This window comes from Engystomops pustulosus, chromosome 11 (genome assembly GCF_040894005.1).
Source record: "Engystomops pustulosus chromosome 11, aEngPut4.maternal, whole genome shotgun sequence".
In the NCBI taxonomy this organism is placed as follows: Eukaryota; Metazoa; Chordata; class Amphibia; order Anura; family Leptodactylidae; genus Engystomops; species Engystomops pustulosus.
The window spans coordinates 5,368,848-5,389,083 of record NC_092421.1 but is presented as its reverse complement, the minus strand read 5'-3'; the positions used below and the strand labels follow the sequence as shown (position 1 = coordinate 5,389,083).

The window sequence follows — 20,236 nt, the reverse complement described above, 5'->3', positions numbered from 1 at the left end:
ATTTTGCTTGTCTGCCTTGGTCACCAAAATAGGCTTGCCGCGACTCTGCTAAGGCCACTAAGTTGACACTATTGAAATTTTGTAAAAGCATCCCAGGACGTGTGCTGTGAGCAATTCCAGCAGGCGGCAGGTCCAGGGCTGAAGCAGACGAACGCTGAGTGCGCTGGGTGCTCCGGGTCAGAAGAAGACACAGGTGATGGGTGTGACACAATGATGCTGTGAAAGGGCACACAAAGCGTTCTTCTGCATCAGCTAAGGACCCGCCAACTGCTATGTGCCTTTGCAGTTCAAAACATTTGGTTGGGGGTCCGCTCAGACATGTTTCCACCCTCCCCCCCCCCCTATGCTGAAACCCTAGCTACGCCACTGTGACAACAGGTTGGACCTAGAGGACATACATCTAGTATGAAACCCTGGTGGGAATTTGACAAAGCCCCATCCCCACCTGTTTTAAGGCTTGGGTGAGTGGGAGCGTGAATGACCTGGCCTGCCATATTTACTATAACTTTGCTAGAAAACCATTGGAGACTAAAGCTGAAATTTCCAGCAAGTCGCTGATCTGGCAAAGATCCCTTACAGATTTAGTAAACGGCCAGAAGTGCTTAGTAGGTCCAGGAAGTTGTGCATGGGCAGGGGAAATTTTAAGACTGATGTGCAAAAGGCCAGTCCTATCACATTTTCCAACTGTGTTGGTTTTCTCAAAGCCAAAGGTGGGGTGGGGGGGTGACAACTTCATAGGAAACCAAAGTGCCAAAGTGTATGTATGTTGCAACAGAGAATGGTGAATATGTCGGTGCTGTGGCAAGGAGTGGCAAATAAAACTATGACATCATGTTACTTCACTAGAGGTGATGTAATAGCGACTAGAAGAATATTTTGGTCTACAAATCAAATTCATGAAACCCTCTCGTGGTTTTTATGCCTTTCAGTTTGTCCTTAAATAAAAGCAACTTAAATGACCTTCCTTAAAAAATGATACAATCAGGAAAAAAAAAACGAAGCAAGATAAAATAAGCAATTTCAATAAAGAGTATCCAGATCTTTTACAATACTTTGTGGCAGAAGCATGAGACAGAATTCAAGACAATGACTGGATCTTATCTTTCAGTGGCAAGAAGACCCCGCCGAGCGTGGCGGAAACGTGGGAAGAGGCTCGGTCTCCTGGCAGGGAAAGGGTGGAGCTTTCTTCCGTGAAAGTAAAGAGTTTGACACAAAGTTCCTTTATGACTTTCCCATACAAATGGCTGTTTTTTTTTTCATCCTGGATTTTTTGGGCAAAGACTTGACAAAAAATATATATTTATATATATTTTTTTTCTTTCTAATGAATAAAAATAATTTAAAACACTAGAGGCTATACATGACTATATAGGTGCAGTTCATTTATAAATGAAATATTTTACATTTTGCTTCTTTCAGTCTCTGTATGTGTGCGCTCCATACAGGCCCCGGTTGAGCGCCGTCGCTTGTCTAGTCTTTTGACCGCTTGCGTGTGAGGTGTGGTTTGACAAGTCGGAATACGTCTTCAAGTTCTTGGTTATTTGCTTTAGAAGTTTAGTTTTTTTTGAATCAACATTCGTCTTCGACCTCTCGGATTGGCGGTATCAAGCTGCTCGTCGATTTGTATTGATTAATCTGATTAGCCATGTGTGTGCTCATTGGCTTAATCTGAATGTTTCGGGGGTAAGCGTTTTCCATTTCATCTGTATACCATTTCTTTTCTGCTGTGGAGCCAAATTTAGGAAAACACACGGTGGGGAGACGGGGCAGGAAAGGCAGCAGAAGCAGAGAGAGATAGAGAGCAGATGAAAGAGAGTGATGGGTGTGAATGTAATAGGGATACATCATGTGGCGTGGATGATGTATACAGGGATATTTGATAGATATTCCATAAAATACAAACATAAGAATTTGGCCGAAGTAGAAGCGTTAGGGGTTAGTAGCAATAAGGAAGAGTGGCAAGAAGCAGAATGGAGGGGTGGGTTTTAAGGAAAGACAAAATGGGAGAAAAGGAAATAGGCAAAGTTAGTGCAAGAAGCCAAATAATTGAACAATCTTAAAAACGTAAAACATGAAAACATGAGCTAAATAAAAATAGAACTGATAGAGAAGACAACGGTGATGGGAAACCAGCAGGTAATACCAAAATTTAGTATAGGAAGGGTCAGATTTACCCATAATGCAACCCATTCAACTGCTTAGAGCTCCAATGCTCCGTAAGGGTGGTGGGATGCCCTCAATTCTTCCAGAATTATCCCCCTGGTGTGAATTAAACTGCTCTCCACAAGAGTCCAACACAGTGACGTGTGCTAGATCCTAAATAACCCCACAAATAAGATTTCCAGACAAACCTTTCTGGTTTCCCAATTATCTGTCATTTTTGAAGAAATCCGGCTTTTATAATTATGTCACTGAGCTCTTGACCCAAATTATTATTTTTTTCCCTTCATTTTATGGGGGTGTCAATCATTATGTAAACGTGCAGCACAGGCATAAAGGTTGTACTGGGAGACAAGCGGAAGGAAAAGGCGCCAGATATTTGTCAACCGTAGTTGACAAAGGCTTGAGGACGAGCCGAAACGTGTCCTGCTATATCATTGTTGCTGGACCATTGTATGAAGAATAAAGTAAGCTGATGTCACTTTGTGTGCTGGGATTTACTTTCGCATGTGGATTTTGTGCCGACCCCCTGAGCACCACTGGGTAGCGAGCCATCCAAAACATTGTACCGGGAGACATGGGGCCACCTCCATGGCATCCACAGACATAAAACAGATATATGACTGACCAGTCACCGCATTTCTAGCACTATAGAACTCTCTTACTCATGACGTCATATAGTGCTAGAAACGCGTTGACTGGTCAGTCATATACCTGCTTTATGCCTCTGGACGCTATGGATTGATACAATTAGGGCGGTGCTAAACTATTGAAGAGCCAGATCAGTGGATTTTATTACATTTTGATACATTGTCCTAGCAATAGATCCGTGCACTTAAAGGTGATGCCAAGGATCTCGGGGAGCTGGAGGAGTGTGTTTATTTGGATGCCACCACCTTTTTCTTGCAAAAAAAAATAGATTTTTTTTAATGAAATAACAGCCAGGACCCAGTAAAGGTATGTCTGAAAATCTTATAAGGTTTATAAGGTTGACGGAGGATTCTGGAGCTACTATACTCTCTTTGAAGCGATGGCTGACTACCAGTTCTGACATTTGGAGAATTGGGATGGGGGGGGGGGGCAAAAATGCCAAATTTGCCCTTGAGTAAAACTAGATATTATGTAATCTATGTTCGCCTGTCCTCTAGGCACATAGACCATGAGCACCGCACATAACCCCTCGTCTACAACAAACATTTGCTAGGGATTTATTTCGGCACAGCCGCTACGGTCCCGTCATAAATGCTCAATGAGGGTTGTCGATGAGGGAAATCATATTTATTAGGAAGCTGCTGGTTCCTCCAGCCTGGCAGGAGGGGGGTTAACTGTCTCTCTAATAAAAGTGGAATATTTCAGTTTAATTCGTGTTCTTTTAAAGCTCCCAGATCTCTTAGAACACATCACAAGCTCTGAATTATGAATGAGGTTTTTAAAGAGACGGATCTGGATGCATCGTTTTAACAGTGGGTTGTATTAAAACCCCGAGATGTGTACACATCAAAATAATTTCAGCTCCATTTAAAAAGCCATTTAGTCGCTATGTGACACATAGTGGGACATATTTCATTCGGGAACAGCCAATTGTGCCTCAAAGCAACCTTTCAATGATAGTGTGTTAAAAGCTTATCTCTGATCAGATGAACACATTTCATATATAATGTTTAGGATTATTATTTTTTAATACAGTTTTTATCTACTTTCCCTCGCACTACCCCCACCCCCCGCCCCAAACCTTCACCGATGTTCACAGTAGACGGGATAAGCAAAGATTTTGTTTCTCCTCCGTGAAATGCTCTGCATTTCTAATGCTATTTGTGCGTCTGCTTAATGCGGTGAAGTTGTTAAGGTTTAAAAACGTGTCGCTAATAAATTCAATTTTCGGGAGTACCGTATTTTTTGGACTACAAGGCGCACCTGATTATAGGGGCACTATCAATAAATGCCTGCTAAAACGTCTAGGTTCATATATAAGGTGCACCAGATTATAAGGATAAATGACCAGCAGGTGTCAGACCTGTGCACAGTACAAGGCAGCTGTTGTCTGTAAGTACGGATCATATATAAGGCGCACCTGATTATAGGGGCACTATCAATAAATGCCTGCTAAAACGTCTAGGTTCATATATAAGGTGCACCAGATTATAAGGATAAATGACCAGCAGGTGTCAGACCTGTGCACAGTACAAGGCAGCTGTTGTCTGTAAGTACGGATCATATATAAGGCGCACCTGATTATAAGGATGAATGACCAGCAGGTGTCAGACCTGTGCACAGTACAAGGCAGCTGTTGTCTGTAAGTACGGATCATATATAAGGCGCACCTGATTATAAGGATGAATGACCAGCAGGGGGCAGACCTGTGCACAGTACAAGGCAGCTGTTGTCTGTAAGTACGGTTCATATATAAGGCGCACCGGATTATAAGGTGCACCAGATTATAAGGATGAATAACCAACAGGTGTCAGACCTGTGCACAGTACAAGGCAGCTGTTGTCTGTAAGTACGGTTCATATATAAGGTGCACTGGACTAGAAGGCGCACCATTGATTTCTGAGAAAATCAAAGGATTTTTTGTGCGCCTTGTAGTCCAAAAAATACGGAAATGCCGGAATCTTTAAACTAAAGTTCCTCTTATCAATAGTAAACTGCAGCGCAATCCTCAGCTGGCCCACAGGCTTACTATTTATAGGAGCCGGCAATTACTTGCAGCTCATTATATCTTCATACTGTCATGTCGCTGTAGACGTTTGAAAGTAATCTGCAATGTTGAAGAACTTAGAGGAGTTTTCTAGTTACAGCAAATAAAAGTTATTCTTTGCATGATGGGAAGATATTAGATTTTCTTACATCCCCCACAGATGTTAATAAGAATAAAATCGGATTCCAGTGGATGAAAATCTTTTTGGTCATTGGGTCACTTGTTTATATTGCGTAATACGCTTTGTGAAATAGAAACTATATATTTAGCATATTGTAAAGACCAATTAATATTCCAGGGGCAGGACTGTGATAACCCCCTGCTTCCCCAGGGTACTATTGTATTATGGTGAAGCAGGGGTGTATTACAGTCCTGCTACTGGAGTAGGAATTGGTCTTTAAAATAATAGCAATAAATGTCTTGACTTGACCATTTAGTGAGTGTAGTCCGATAAAGTCGCTCTGTGCGAATGTAGGACTTACTGGACTTAACCTAGAAACACTTAAAGAGGACCTTTCCCCACCTGACTTATATGGACATCTAGCATTCTGCTACACAGATTTAGGGGTACTTTGAATTTTCTTTCTAGCCCCCAAGGTTGCGGAGATATCAGTCCTAGTATCTGACCATTCTAATCTGTCTTCTGTCAAAGAGGAGGAGCTGGAGGCGTGAGTTATGCTAATCCTCTCTCATACTGTCCAATCGGCAGCAGGCAATGTCAGAGAAGCTATCACCAAAATCATCAACCACAGCGATGTTCCACAATAATCACGCTGTCCAAGAAGGGTGTAAAGCGTAAGTCGGGGTGTCTGGACAGTGGTGCTAGTTTTGTGGAGCATGACCTCAGATGGGTATCTTTGTTAGGATATGCTATAGTCTGTAATGACCGGCTCGTCTTGAGATGTCTAATATTAAGGTGTTAATGTAACCCATCCCCTAAACTTTTTTGGCTTAGTTTGCATTGGTGTACGATACCAGGACCTTAATAGTACAAGAATCGGCTCATCAATACATGTAACAAACAATCATAAGTTTATTGTATATTTTCCAAAAACAGACTTGTCTTGGTCTTTCTTTTGAAAATATACAATAAACTTATGATAATGTATCTCTTTTATTATGTGCATCTAGAGGCTGTGTTCACACACATAATGCTAATATAACATTGCATCTTCACCCCATTTACATAAACACAGTGTTGCAAAATTGTGATGTAAACGGAATATACAATTTACAGTTACATAGTGTTAGCAGTTATGTAACATTTGTGTCTTGTTTACATGGCGATTACGTGGTGTTTGTGTTTACATTGCATTTACCTTACATTTCGAGTTTTATGTGGGGTTTGCGTTGCGTTTGCATCTTGTTTATGTTGCATTTGCATTTCCATGGAGTTTTTGTGCCATTTGCATTTACGTTTCCATGGCATTTAACCCCTTATCACCGACACTAGTTTTCAGCTCACTGACCAGACTCGATTTTTCAAATCTGACATGTCTCACGATAATTGGTTATAACTTCGGAACGCTTTAACATATCCGGGTGATTTTGAGAATGTTTTCTCGTGACACATTGTACTTCATGTTAGTTATAAAATTTAAGTGATAAGTTTTGCGTTTCGTTCTGAAAAAAAGTGAAAATTTGGCAAAAGTTTGTAAAAATTCTTCATTTTCCAAGTTTGAAATGTTCTGGTTTCCAGACAGGAAGTAAAACTACCCAAAAAGCTTGATAAGTAACATTTCCGGAATGTCGGCTTTATGTTGAGATGATATTTTATGCGTCCTATCATTTTTCTAGGATGTTATGAGGTGCAGAACTTTAGGTGCGATTTTTCTTATTTTCATGAAAATTGCCATAACTCACATTTTGAGGGACAACTCAGCTTCCAAGTGACTTTGAGAGGCCTAAATAATAGTAAAACCCCATAAATTACCCCACTATAGAAAGTTCACCCCTCAACATATGTAAAACAACTTCTATTAAGTCCATTAACCCTTTAAGTGTTTCACATGGGTTAAAAAATATGGACCTGCGATTTAGAAACTATGGAATTTTTTTGGAAATACATTCATTTAGGCCAAAACTGACATTTTCAGAATAAATTAAATGATGAAACGCACTGCAACGCTTGATGCCCAATTCCTCCCGAGTGTACTGATACCACATATGTGGTGGTAAACTGCTGTACGGGCGCACGGCCGAGCATAGAATGAATGGAGGCGCCATCCACAGCAGATTTGTATTGTCACATTGTACGACCTATAAATTTTTATTTTTTTTGGTAATGCGATCATATGAGGGCTTATTTTTTATGGGATGAGATACAATGTATAGATAATTTATTTTGGGAGTCTATAGCTTATTCATGAGATTTTATTAACTATTTCAAGAAGGACACAAACAAAATCATCAATTTTTATTTTGGATTGTGAGCATTTTGCCGCCCCCCCCCCCCCGCTCACCGTAACGTAAAAATAATATTTTATCTTTATTCTCTGGTTCACTACGATTGCGGTGATACCTCATTTATATAGTTTTTCTTATTTTGCTCAATTTTCCTGAGCAAAACCAATATTGGAGAAAATCGCATTGTTTTTACTATTGACAACTTTTCAGGGCCATAAATTCTGTATTTTTCTGTTGTCAGATCTGGTTGAGGGCTTATTTTTTGCGAAAACAGTTGTTCTTTTCAGTCGTATCATATTAGGTACCGTAACTTTTTTTGATCACTTTTTAGAACATTTTTTGTGATGGTGTTTGATGAAAAATTGTATATTATGGGAAGTTTTTCGAGTTTTTTTTTTACGTAGTTCACCGAGCGGGTTCAATATTGATTTAGATTTATTGTACAGATTAATACGGACGCGGTGATACCAAATATGTACGTGTTTTGTGTTTTATATACTTTATTTGCATTTTATGTGTTACTGGGGAGATTATGGGACTTTTATTTTATTTATTTATTTAATTATATTATAAAAAGATTTAATTTTTTTTTTTTTACTTTTTTACATTTTCTACTTCTTGGCTTGAATAAGTGATCATCCAATCGCTTATTCAAGCCTTTACACTGCAATACACTTGTATTGCAGTGTATAGTGTAAGTAAGTGAGCATGCCACGCATGCTCAGTTACTTACAGCCGGGTCCTGCCAGGAAGGCAGGACCCGGTGAGAAGAGGAGCCGACAGCCCTGGGTCACTCGTCGGAACCCGGGGCAGCGGCAGGAGGGATCGGATCCCCCGGTAAGCACACCGGGGGGGTCCGATCCACGGGGGACACACTTGCACGCCGCGGTCATGCTTGACCGCGGCGTGCAAGGGGTTAAACACCCGGGATCGGAGTTTTTCCGATCCCGGGTGTTAGTGCCGGGTCTGGGCTGTGATATCACAGCCCGACACCGGCACCAGCGAGACCCGGTGTCCCGAAAACTTCTTCTGATGCGCCGCCGTAGAAAGGCGTCGCATCAGAAGAAGTACCCTTAATGACCGACGTAGAATCCCGATAGGGCGGTCATTAAGGGGTTAAGGAGCCTTTGCTTTGCGTTTGTGTTTACATTTACTTTGTGTTTGCATTTATATTGCACTTGAGTTTTGCCTTTTCATTGCACTTGCGTCACGTTAGCATTTACATGTTCTTTACATTGTGTAACGTTTACAATGCACTCGCGTTTTCATTCCATTTGCGATGCAAACGAGATGCAAATGAAATGCAATTTGTAATATTGCATTTTTGTAAACACGGTGTAAACGCAATGTTAACTGAATATTAGCAGAATAATGTATGATCACGGCATCTGAATTAACACACACTTTTTGCCACGGATTGGACAGTATGAGAAAAGATTAGCATAACACACGCCTCCAGCTGGAGCCCCAACCCCTCCTCTCTGACTTAACACAGATTACAATGGTCAGATACTAGGACTGATATCTCTGCAATCGTGGGGGCTAGAAAGAAAATTCAAAGTGCCCCTGAATGTATGTAGCAGCCCCTACAGAATGGTAATGTTAATATCCACATGTGTGGGGTGGTGAATAGTCCTCTTTAACTGAACTCCAGTAATTCCCACACTAGCAGAGACCAAACTCACTGATGCACAAACGGCTTTATGCAGAATTCAGATGTACTACAGGTAGATTTGCCATGCAGATTCCACACCACATACTTACATATAATATCTGTAGGTAACACACAGCAGATATTACAATAGCATTTGGCCGTGTTATGAATCACAACCGAAAATTTCAGCCAAATTTGATCTCACTGGACAATCCATGAAGGTTCCTAATTTGTAAAATGTAGCACATTTTCATAATACACTATCCAAATACAATGCAGTTTATTTGCCCTAACCGCCCCTTTAATGGAAAACAGATGAACAACTTCCAACACATTCAAATTACTCTCAAACGTCTTTAAATAACCCCAAAAACTAAGGCTAACAGCAGATACAAAGTATAGAAGTTGACCATATAAACCCCTCCAAGTTCATGAATCGGTCTGAGATGTAGTTTAGGTAGTTTTGTGTTACCTCTAGTAATACTTATATAACAGGAGTACAATGGTTTACTTCCCTGTGCTAGTGGTGGAACCAAAGACAGAAAACAAACAGAATATGGAAATGATAAGGAGAAGGGAAGGTTTGGAAATGAGGACAACAGTCAAAATACACAAGAAGAGCACATGCGAGAAGGCAAGCAAAGCGATGGAAGGAGTCACATGAAGACGGCAGCGACAGAACAGCCACTTCACATCAGTATTCATAGTAAGAAAGTCAAACCACACTACACAAAACACAATAAGAGACAGGAAATACCAAACAATGGGGACCCCTTGCCCGCTGGAACACCCTATAAATTCCTATAGAGAGATTTGCATTTCATTGTATAGCATTCCAGCAGTAAAGGGGATTGGATCATTGAGACCTATGCCATTATAATAATGTATCCTGTATCTCGATACCACTCATTGTTTCACACAAGGTTTCACAAGGACAGAGTTATAGGAGGAGAAGGAAGCCCATAGAAGCCTCTAGTGCATGCAGAACCGGGATGATCCATACCTTGGCCCATTCTATTCGTCCTTGTTGCAATTTAGAGAAAGAAGTAATCTATGTGAGTCATTCCAAAACCTTTTATACAGTTCAAATCCCTGCATCTAAGTTGTTTAGGGAGGTGGATCGAAATTGCAGTCTCTACTATTAGCTCTATGCGGTACATACAGGTGCGGTAGGAGAATATTTACTATTTTGGTCAGTGCAAATGTCTCCTCCCCTAGGGTTAAAGGAAAGCTACCTTGTGGTTTGATGCATTGTGAAGCAAATATACCTGGAGACTGCTGTAGCTACACTGATGCAGGATCATATCTTGTTTAATCCCTGAGCTGAATGGTTTTGCTGAAAAAACAATTATAACATTCAGGACCTTGGGAAAGCTGGGTCAGGCTGGTTGCCTAGATGGACACATTAGATACTGAGCTTGTAATTACAAATGGAGGTTAGTTAAGACATGACTAATCAACCTGAGCTGGATCACTCATACACGGCAGTTTGGGGATGGTGCAGCAATTGATTATTCTGCCTCCAGGCACAACCCAGGGATGACATCATCCTGTGAGCAGTGAATAACTAATGTGCTAACAGAAGCGCCGAGGCAGCCACAGAAGCAACACAGCTTCATTATCATAATTTTATAATTGTTTTATCAGCAAAACCAAGGAATTAACCAAGATATGATCCTGCATCAGTGTAGCTGCAGCCTTCTCAGGGTATGTTTGCTTCATAATGCATCAAATCTAATGGTAGGTTTCCTTTAAAGAGTTGAAGTTAAAAGTTAAAAGGTTAAAATTGGAAAATAAATAAGAAACCATATATTTCATTATTTAAACCTCATTCACATTCACTTATAGAAATACTTCTAGAATTAGGAGGTCGGGTACTGCTTACTATAAATGACGGCCACGTTTACAGCAGTACAGTAAATCAAAAACTGGTGAAATGTACATTAAGCAAATTACTTTTTTGTTTTCCACCACTATGTATAGACAAACCAGTAAAAAAAAATGTTTGTACTTACATTGCCCTAAACTGATATAAAATCAACTAAAAAATGGATTAAACCATTGTGCATCAGGTGCACACAACAAAACAAAAAAAAGGATCAAACCATTGTGCATCAGGACCATCAGGACCAATGGTGGCAGTGCATGGGTGTCTTATGCAACACTTGCATGCCCTCATGCACTCAACACTTCAGAGTACATGTTTGTTTTTTTTTAATAAAAGGGGTCTACCGGCTTACAGAAGCAGCAGTCATGGGTGCCACCCCGGCGCACTGAGAGGCTTATTGGCATTAAGTGTCCTACACAAGGCAGATCTTACGTGTTTGTGGAGACCAATTCCATCAAAAGACTATCAAGGGCTGCAAGTGCATAACTTTACACTTATCTACATCAGCCATTTCTCTGCCCAATCCTGTGGCTTTCACAAATCCCTCTGTAATGTTATACGATCCTTCTCTGCATTCATTACTTTACAGGGCTTAGTATTATCTGAAACATTACTGTGTTAACCCTCTACGAGGTCATCATTAATGAAAAATATTAATATGTGCACGTTGCTAGCCAAGGGATCTGTGGAACAATCAACTCCTCAAGAGCACTCTCAGTTTTCAGTATAAAATACAAAAAAATCCATTTAAAATCCCTGGGGGTTATTTATCTTTGGTTATGGAGGTTTTTTTTTTTGCTGCAGTACCTATTGATGTCAAAAATTAACACACAGCGAACATAGATGAACTAATCAAGAGATTTGAAAAAATAAATATCTCAGCACTAGACACCACCGGGGCTCAAACATACAATAAAACGTAGGTGGAGGCACTATAAGTAGTGTTCAGGTGTCCTAAACTGAAAAGAATAGTTATGCAAAAACTACCCTGAGCTTGATTCTTGGTAGTTTTTGTATATCTAATCATTAGATTTACCAATCTGTCGGCTACTGAAATACCAGATTTAGGTCATGTGACTTTTGAAATAGTTACTCCAGTCCCCACATGTGACTATTTTTTCTCCTTTTGCAATTTATTATGCAACTTTCCTACAACAAAGGGGGGGATTTACTAATTCTGGCGCAAGCATGACTGTCGGCATCGGAGATCAGTCTCCGGAAAGCACAGCCCGATGTATTAAAGTGGCGACATCAATGAAACGTGCGCCAAAATCTTACATGGACTGCGCCTTAATTTTGCTCTATGACCATTTTTTTCCTGGTCTATCGTGCGCCAAATATTGCGCCTAAAAATGTCGACAAAATACACATAAATGTAACGGATAATTATGGAAAAGTTAGGCCACGCCCACTTGCGCCAAAAAAAGACGGAGGAGTCGGGTTCAAGCACAAGGAGCTGCTTACTTTAGCAAACAGCTCCTAGTGCTGAAATTATGGGTGACAGGTCCTCTTTAAAATGCCTAAATAGTCAGAACAATAGCAAAGGGTCTGGAATTAGAACTAATAAACAAGTCAACAAGCCATAACTCTGTACTGACCCTAGAAAGAACCGCACAAAATAACATTTTTTTTTTCCTTTTTTTTTATTCTGAAATGTTTTATTTTCTTTACATAATCGGTTTACAGAACATACACCGTGAGTGCGCAGAGCCTGGAGACAGAACATGCAGCCGTGTCCACAGTGAGAAGCAAAATAATGGTTGTATCAGGTAACGTGCAATAAGGCACCGAGCGGTTTGAATTTGGAGAACTCGTGTGATTTTGGCACAGTAATGTATTCCAGACATTTTCCAAATCAAACATGGAATTTGATTGTTGTAAACAATGTTACAGTGTTGTAAAGAATGTGACGTCAGCCATGATATAGAATGTATCGCTCATCTACACGTTATTGGAATTATATATAGTATGTAGGAGTTAGAGACGGTCTTCATCAGATTCATACGTTATCTTTAAAAGACATCTACCACCAGGACCTGATTGTAATCCAAGTATACTAGTGTGTGTCCCCTCTGGCAAGACCCGCACATCTTTAAGCTTCCTATGCCGTTATTTGAAAAAAAGACTTTAAAAATTATGCAAATTAGGCAATTTTCAGATTTTAAGAGCCTTTTTGTTTTGTAAAAAGCGAAAAAAAAGAGCAGATCCTGCCAGAGGGGGCACACACCGGCATATAAGTGTGCTTGGTTTACAATCCTTCATCCTGGTGGTAGATTTTCTTTAAAGGAAACCTACCACTACGGATCCACCTATTAAGGTAGATCTGGTGGTAGGTGCATCTGCGTATGTAAGGATAGACCGTTTTAGGACTAATTCTTTACTCCTCTTTATCTTTTCTAACCTTTAATCAGGGTAAAATGCAAATTTTCTAAAGAGGCTACTGGGGCGTGGAGTAGCAGGAGCTGAGGCTCTATGACGCGGCTACTTCACGCCTCAGTAGCCACTTTGATCCTCCTACCCAGACATCTTGAGCGCGGAGCTACAAGGAGCTGCATGCAGTCGTCTGCGAAGCCAAAGTTCTGTGCATGCGCAGTAGCTCCGGCTTTAGAGTAGAGATCACGCAGCCACTGGCCTGCGCAGGACTCCGGCTTCGCGGACGAGTGCAGCTCCTTGTAGCTGCGCGCTAAAGATGTCTGGGTAGGAGGATCAAAATTTTTTTTTGCCCCAGTGGCAATTGGATTTTCAAAGTTTTTGGTTGTAATGGGACCAAGGATTATGAATAAAGCTTCATTACAGACACCTTACAGCTGATCATTGCAGTGTGGGACTATAGTAACATCCAGAGAGGTCACAGGGGGCAGAGGGGTCTGTCTGTAACTAGGGGTCGTCTGTAACTGGGGTGTCCTTAAGTAGGGAACCGCATGTACTGTATGTTGACATTCCTTTGTCTTAAAATCCTGTCTGCTGATTTCTATGTGGATTCTATGTCCGGTGAGTGGACAAGGTTTAGACAAAGCTCAGTTGCTTTTGTTCTACTGAAAATGATGCATAATTGTCTCCTGCAATTTCATGGCAAAATTTCAAAGGTCCTGATCCGGGTTACAATGGACAAATTATAATGTCTGTATGAAGTAGTATTTTACTAATTATTCAGGTATGTAATAAACAGATGGGGTCAGGGGCGTAACTTGAGGGGGTTCAGAGGTTGCGGTCGCACCCGGGCCCAAGAGGTTTAGGGGCCCTTATGGCGTTACTTTCCCATATTACTATAAACCATACATTATAGTCAGGGGCCCGGCACAGACTTTGCACTGGGGCCCATCAGCTTCTAGTTACACCACTGGATGTGGTTTATTACAATGATCAGGCCACTCTCAGCAGCGGCAGGGTGCAGAGGAAGGGTGCAGAGGAAGGGTGCAGAGGACGGGCTTGTGCCCTTCAATAAGCCTAATACTAATTTGTTCTAATACAAGTAAAGTCTAAGTAAAGTTCCGGCTCTTCTATCAGACTACATTTGACTGAGGAGGACACTTCCATGGATTTAACATCGCGAGCGAGAAATGAAATTGTTGGAAAATATAAGGACTGTCAAAAAGTTTGAAAATAGTTAACTCCATATACTCAAAGTATTGCATTCACCCAACTAAACATCTTCGCAAACAGCTGGACACATGCAGAAAGCAACACCCATTGTAATTGCCCTTTAACAAGACTAGTTTGGCACATTGACAAGTTGTAAAATGCTTCATTACTCCAAATATTTGCATCTGGTTTGAAAAAAAAAATGTGACTCTGTGTGTGAATGTGTCTGAGGGCTGCCCTGCTATTCTGCTGAAGTCTACATTAACAAAAGGGATCAAAAAAATAGATGGTTCTTTGGTGTCCATACATGAGGGGGAATTTATTAAGACTGGCGTCTTATCTACCACCTGCACGGACCCGGATCTCCTAAGAGGTCCCGACCTCTCAGCAGATGAGGGCGCAATCTGTACTTAGACCAGGTCTGATCTGGCGGAGATTTCTCTGATTATAGTAAATGTGGTGGGCTGGGGGAAGGGGGGGGGGTCACGCCCCTGAATGCCGAACGTCAAAGGCGGGTACTGGGCGAAAAACTCTTCCAAGTGATGGAAAAGCACAAGTAGAGTGTGAAACACCCAAGCCAGCTCAAATCAGCAAAATGTAGAAATCGTGTGCACATCAGGCTCACCAGGAAAGCGTTGAAGTGGATACAAACTCAGAAAATCCTCCGGCACTCCGATTCAATGCAAAAATATCTCTTTATTGCAGCTTAAAATCCATATGCATGTCACAGCAATACATGACTGACGCGTTTCGAGCTAACCGCTCTTAATCATAGTCATAGTTAGCTTGAAACGCGTCAGTCATGTATTGCTGTGACATGCATATGGATTTTAAGCTCCAATAAAGAGATATTTTTGCATTGAATCGGAGTGCCGGAGGATTTTCTGAGTTTGTATCCAAGTGATGGAGAAGGTGAGATTTGCATGTCCTCTCCATAACAAAACTGTCTGAGAAGCCAAAGCAAGTCTTTACCATGGTTCTGATAGGCTGATGTTATGCAATAATACATTATACAGATAAGCCCACCAAATAAATCTTTTTTATTTGGAAAATGTAAGTAAAACTTCACAAATCTGTTAGGAAATTATGGAATAAATGGAGCCCAGTCAATTGACAAAGAGGACAACAGCTAATTTCTCATCTACAGGGAGGGCATCTACTCTATGATGTAACTCCCTGAGCCAAAATTGTGCTCCCATGTTTATTTTAGCACAATTTTAACCATTTTATTTCCTATATAGTTAGCAGATTTGCTTCTTTATACCAGTGTCCCATTCTGCTGGGAAAAAGCCCTTTACTTTGCATAGCGGGTGACAACTCCCACTTTGGGTGGGTCGGGTCTATAGCAGAAATCTCCACCGCTTCAGATCTGGTCTTGGGTCTAAACTGGAGTATATTCTGCCTGATCTACTAAGAGGCCTGAGCACCAGTCTTCATAAATCCCCCCAGATGTGTCCGAGGCAATATGCTGTGTCCCAAGGCAATGGGTTTCTTGAGACCAATGTGTTTTGCTTTCTATACCATAGCTAATGTGCAGTGCGGTGTTCCTCACATGTATCTGTGGTCGCATGCTATACATACACCTCCAATGCACAGACATGAAATCTATCCAGACGAAAAGATGAACACTTTATCCATATGTTTATTGCTTTATAAGATTTACAACCTTGGCCCTGACAAGTTAAATGTCAGTGTTCAAACTTTTAACTCGCTTCTGTTCTTCTGAATTTTTCTACCCGTTTGTTGCTAAATTTAGATCATAATATACACAGACTGTACCTATAGACAACAGATGATACATAAATAGCCAATTTTTTATAGATTTTTTAATTTTAAAGGAAATCAATTCTTGCTATACACTGGTTATGAGACACTTACATACTGATGCAGTGCTGCAGAAGATGAATCTATAAGGATAAAGTACAGAAACTTTTTGATTGCAGAGAAAAAGAGTTTTAAAATGGACGGACACTGGAGCCCTGGTGCGCCCGAAGGAGGCGGAGAACAGCTCGGGTGCTCACGCCTCTTACAGCTCGAGTTGGGTCGTGTACATGGGAATGGGAGGAAGGAGGAGGGAAGAAGAGACCTGCATAATTATGTATATAGTGTATAGCAGTGGTGGCGAACCTATGGCACAGGTAGCAGAGGTGGCACTCAGAGCCCTTTCTGTGGACACCCAGGTCTTCACACCAACAGAGAGTTTGCCAGATAGGACTCAAAGTTTCTTCCTGTGGTCCAAGACCATGTTCAGCTCCATTTTAAAGCAACATCCTTGGCTGCCATGACGACAGGAAGATTGAGAAGGTGTGGATAGAGATGGATTCATGTTGGAGCTCCTGCTCTGGGAACCCTGGAGGGAAGCTACAATCCAAATTTCCCCATCATCTTTCTATTGTATTGGTGAACTCATGACGCCAACACAATTGAAACCTGTGATACAGCAGGAATCCATAAGTTACTTCTTAAATTGTCATGATGGCACTTTGCGACGTATAAATGGGTATTGGTTGTAGTTTGGGCACTCTGTCTCCAAAAGGTTCACCATCACTGGTATATAGCATTCAAGCTGTTCTCCGCCTCCCTCAGGCGTTCCAGGGTTTCCAGTATCCAGCGATTTTGAAACCCTTTTTCTTTGCAATCGAAACCTTCCCCATTTATAGTTTCATCTTCTGCATCTTCATCTTCGTCATTATGTAAGTGACAGCCGCTAATAACCGCTCTATAGCAGGGCTTGATTTCCTTTAAGTGTTAACTTAAAGGTAGCAGCAACACAAGTATTTAATGTGTTGAAAGGTTAACCAGCCATCAATATGAGATCCATGAAGGTTTGACCTCTGGCAGTCCCTACCGGATCTGGAAGTTGGGCTTCTTTTAATCTGATATTAAAGGGGTTTTCCCTTGAAAAACATTTCTAGCACATTCCCAGGACCGGTCTCATACAGGAGGACTATTTCTAAAATGATACACTTCTATATGTAAGTCTAAGTTACATATTCTAGATGGAATTATAGAAATATGTTTGGGAAATTGATTTGTCGGTGAGAAATAAGGCACTTGATCAAACTAGGACTCTTGTCACTTAACTTAAAAGTGTAAATATGGTGCTTGAAGGGAACCTGTCAATTTTACATGATGACAGTTCCCATAGCCTCGGGCATGTTGATTTCATTTATGCCTTTGTAGAGCATCTGAATAATTCCTGTGGTTTCTTACCTGGCTTCCAGCCAGCAGTGTGCGGTGAGTCCCAGGGAGCGGCAGTCCAAATGGCACAAGTTGTCAACTTCTCCTCCCCTCATCCTAACTCATTGCCCTCCTCCTCTCCCAGTCTCTCCACTGCTTCTACCCCCCACTTACATCAGCTCACCAGCCCCACTGTACCACATTTAAACTGCCCTCTCCAGGGACTCACCACACGCTCCTAGCAGGGAGCCCGGTAATATAAAAGAAACAATTTAAAAAACGGTGGTATTATTAAGATTTTTTAATTTTTAAAGTCAACTTACCACAGGTTATAGGAACCTGTCATCTTGTAAAATTACCTTCCTGGTGGGAGGCTACCTGTAAGGACTAGGCAAAATACAGAAACTTGAATATGTACATGTTTATCACCATGTCTAAGATAAGCTGGACTGGTGTCTAATATAAGCTACAAAATATTCCATTCTTAAAATAACGATTTTGAAGTTCATAACACTACTGCATGCAGCTCCTACCACCACAAGTGCCCTGCCCTAATACTGTATGGCCAATGGAAAGTTCCAGACTCTTATGGAATAAATAAAAAAATAAATCCATAGATTTAGACACTAGATTTTCTTTCTACTGTAAAAATCATAACAGACAAACAGTAAAGCTTTCCTGATCCTGCCCCCTACTGTACTATACACAATGGGAGTTAAAGGTTTACGCCTTTCTTAGCTTTTTTCAGAACTTAAACAGTAGTCAATGAAGTGACAAGGGACCCCGACTGTCAGTTGCAGGTCCCAGAGAAGGGATCCCATCTATCAGAGATTTATGGCATACCCCTTTGTTGCCTTTACACATAATAATGAAGTTGATATAAATGGATGATTGCAACCTCAAGGGAACAATCATCATACAGGAAGATGATGGAAAGTACACTCCCAACTAGCCCATAGTCCACTCCCAACCAGCCCATAGTCCACTCCCAACCAGCCCATAGTCCACTCCCAACCAGCCCATAGTCCACACCCAACCAGCCCATAGTCCACTCCCGACTAGCCCATAGTCCACTCCCGACTAGCCCATAGTCCACTCCCGACTAGCCCATAGTCCACTCCCGACTAGCCCATAGTCCACTCCCAATCAGCCCATAGTACACTCCCGACTATCCCATAGTACACTCCCGACTAGCCCATAGTACACTCCCGACTACCCCATAGTCCACTCCCAATCAGCCCATAATCCACTCCCGACTATCCCATAGTATACTCCCAACTAGCCCATAGTCCACTTCCAACCAGCCCATAGTCCACTCCCAACCAGCCCATAGTCCACTCCCAACCAGCCCATAGTCCACTCCCAACCAGCCCATAGTACACTCCCAACCAGCCCATAGTCCACTCCCAACCAGCCCATAGTCCACTCCCAACCAGCCCATAGTCCACTCCCAACCAGCCCATAGTCCACTCCCGACTAGCCCATAGTACACTCCCAACCAGCCCATAGTCCACTCCCAACTAGCCCATAGTACACTCCCGACTAGCCCATAGTACACTCCCATAGCCATCATTCATTAAATTGTTGTCTCCACCATCCAACCTACTTCTTACATGTAAAATATCCATGAAAAACCTCAGCTCTAATACCAATTCGTGCATCCATCTCTCTACTTGTATCTCAATCTCTTTACTTTTGACTGCTTGTTTTCACTTCTACTTTTACTATTTCATCGGCATAATGGTATTACATGGCATGCAACAAAGTGTTATAATCTGTGTAACGCTGGCAGCATTAAAAAGAAATTGTCTTTTACTTGCATAAATATGTTGTAAACATACGATTTAGCAATATTTTCATCTAAACAGAACACAAGACATTGGGGCTTATTTACTAAGGGTCCCGCTGTCGCATTTCCGTTGGGTTTTTCCAACGTTTTCAGGGATCGCACCGGTTTTCATGCAACACATATCGGGCGGGGGGGAGGGGGTGGGCCGTAGGATGATCTGACTGATTCGCACTGAGCCCGGGATTTAACTTTAAAATTGTGTCGCATACAATGCACTTACATGCACCGGGAGGAAGATGATGATCTCCGGCAGACCTGAGCGAGGAAGCGACACATGCAGGATATCGGGCGCGCAATCTTATTGAATCGCGGCACAATGCACTTTCGGGAAATCCTCCGGACCGGGTAAGTAAATGTGCCCCATTGTCTTAAGACATTTCAAACTTGGCAGCAAATAACCCATGGCACAACCCACCAAAGGTAAGAGCTCTAGGATGGACAAAGTGAAAAATTCTCCTCTAGAGTCTCAAAATCTGCAGCTGTTTGACAAAAATGATGACCGGTGAGGAGTTTTAGCATCTGCCCTTAATGTGCATTTATACATATCAGGACGAGTGGTCCTAAAAGAGGGTGGGTGGATTGTAACTAAGGTAGACGTACCATATTCAGCACTACTTATGCCTGTGTCGCGTCTATTCATGTTAAGCCCTACTTTCGAAGCAGACTCTGAATTATACTGCCTGCACCACAAGTACAGCTAGTGACATGGATCTGAGGAATGGTATATAGAGGTATATAAACACAGAATGCCATGCACTCGTGACCAGACAGATGAGAGGCAGGGGAGGAGAGCGGCACGTCGGACATAACAGGGGCAAT

At 41.7% G+C, this 20,236-nt stretch overlaps 1 protein-coding gene across 25 annotated transcripts in view; it reads right to left on the bottom strand.

Moving 5' to 3' along the window:
* Positions 1 to 1,006: 1,006 nt before the first annotated feature.
* The window catches only part of KCNMA1 (potassium calcium-activated channel subfamily M alpha 1), a 382,597-nt gene continuing 363,367 nt past the window's right edge, over positions 1,007 to 20,236 (bottom strand). For 15 of the 25 annotated variants that reach the window (XM_072130535.1, XM_072130534.1, XM_072130540.1 and 12 more), the window contains 2 exons: positions 9,922 to 9,941; positions 1,007 to 1,724 (listed from right to left, as the gene is read on the bottom strand). In XM_072130535.1, the coding sequence (XP_071986636.1) occupies positions 1,570 to 1,724; positions 9,922 to 9,941 (175 nt within the window). In that variant the 3' untranslated portion in view covers positions 1,007 to 1,569. The remainder of the gene's footprint in view (positions 1,725 to 9,921; positions 9,942 to 20,236) is intronic. The other 10 variants (XM_072130537.1, XM_072130554.1, XM_072130557.1 and 7 more) reach the window with 3 other exon arrangements.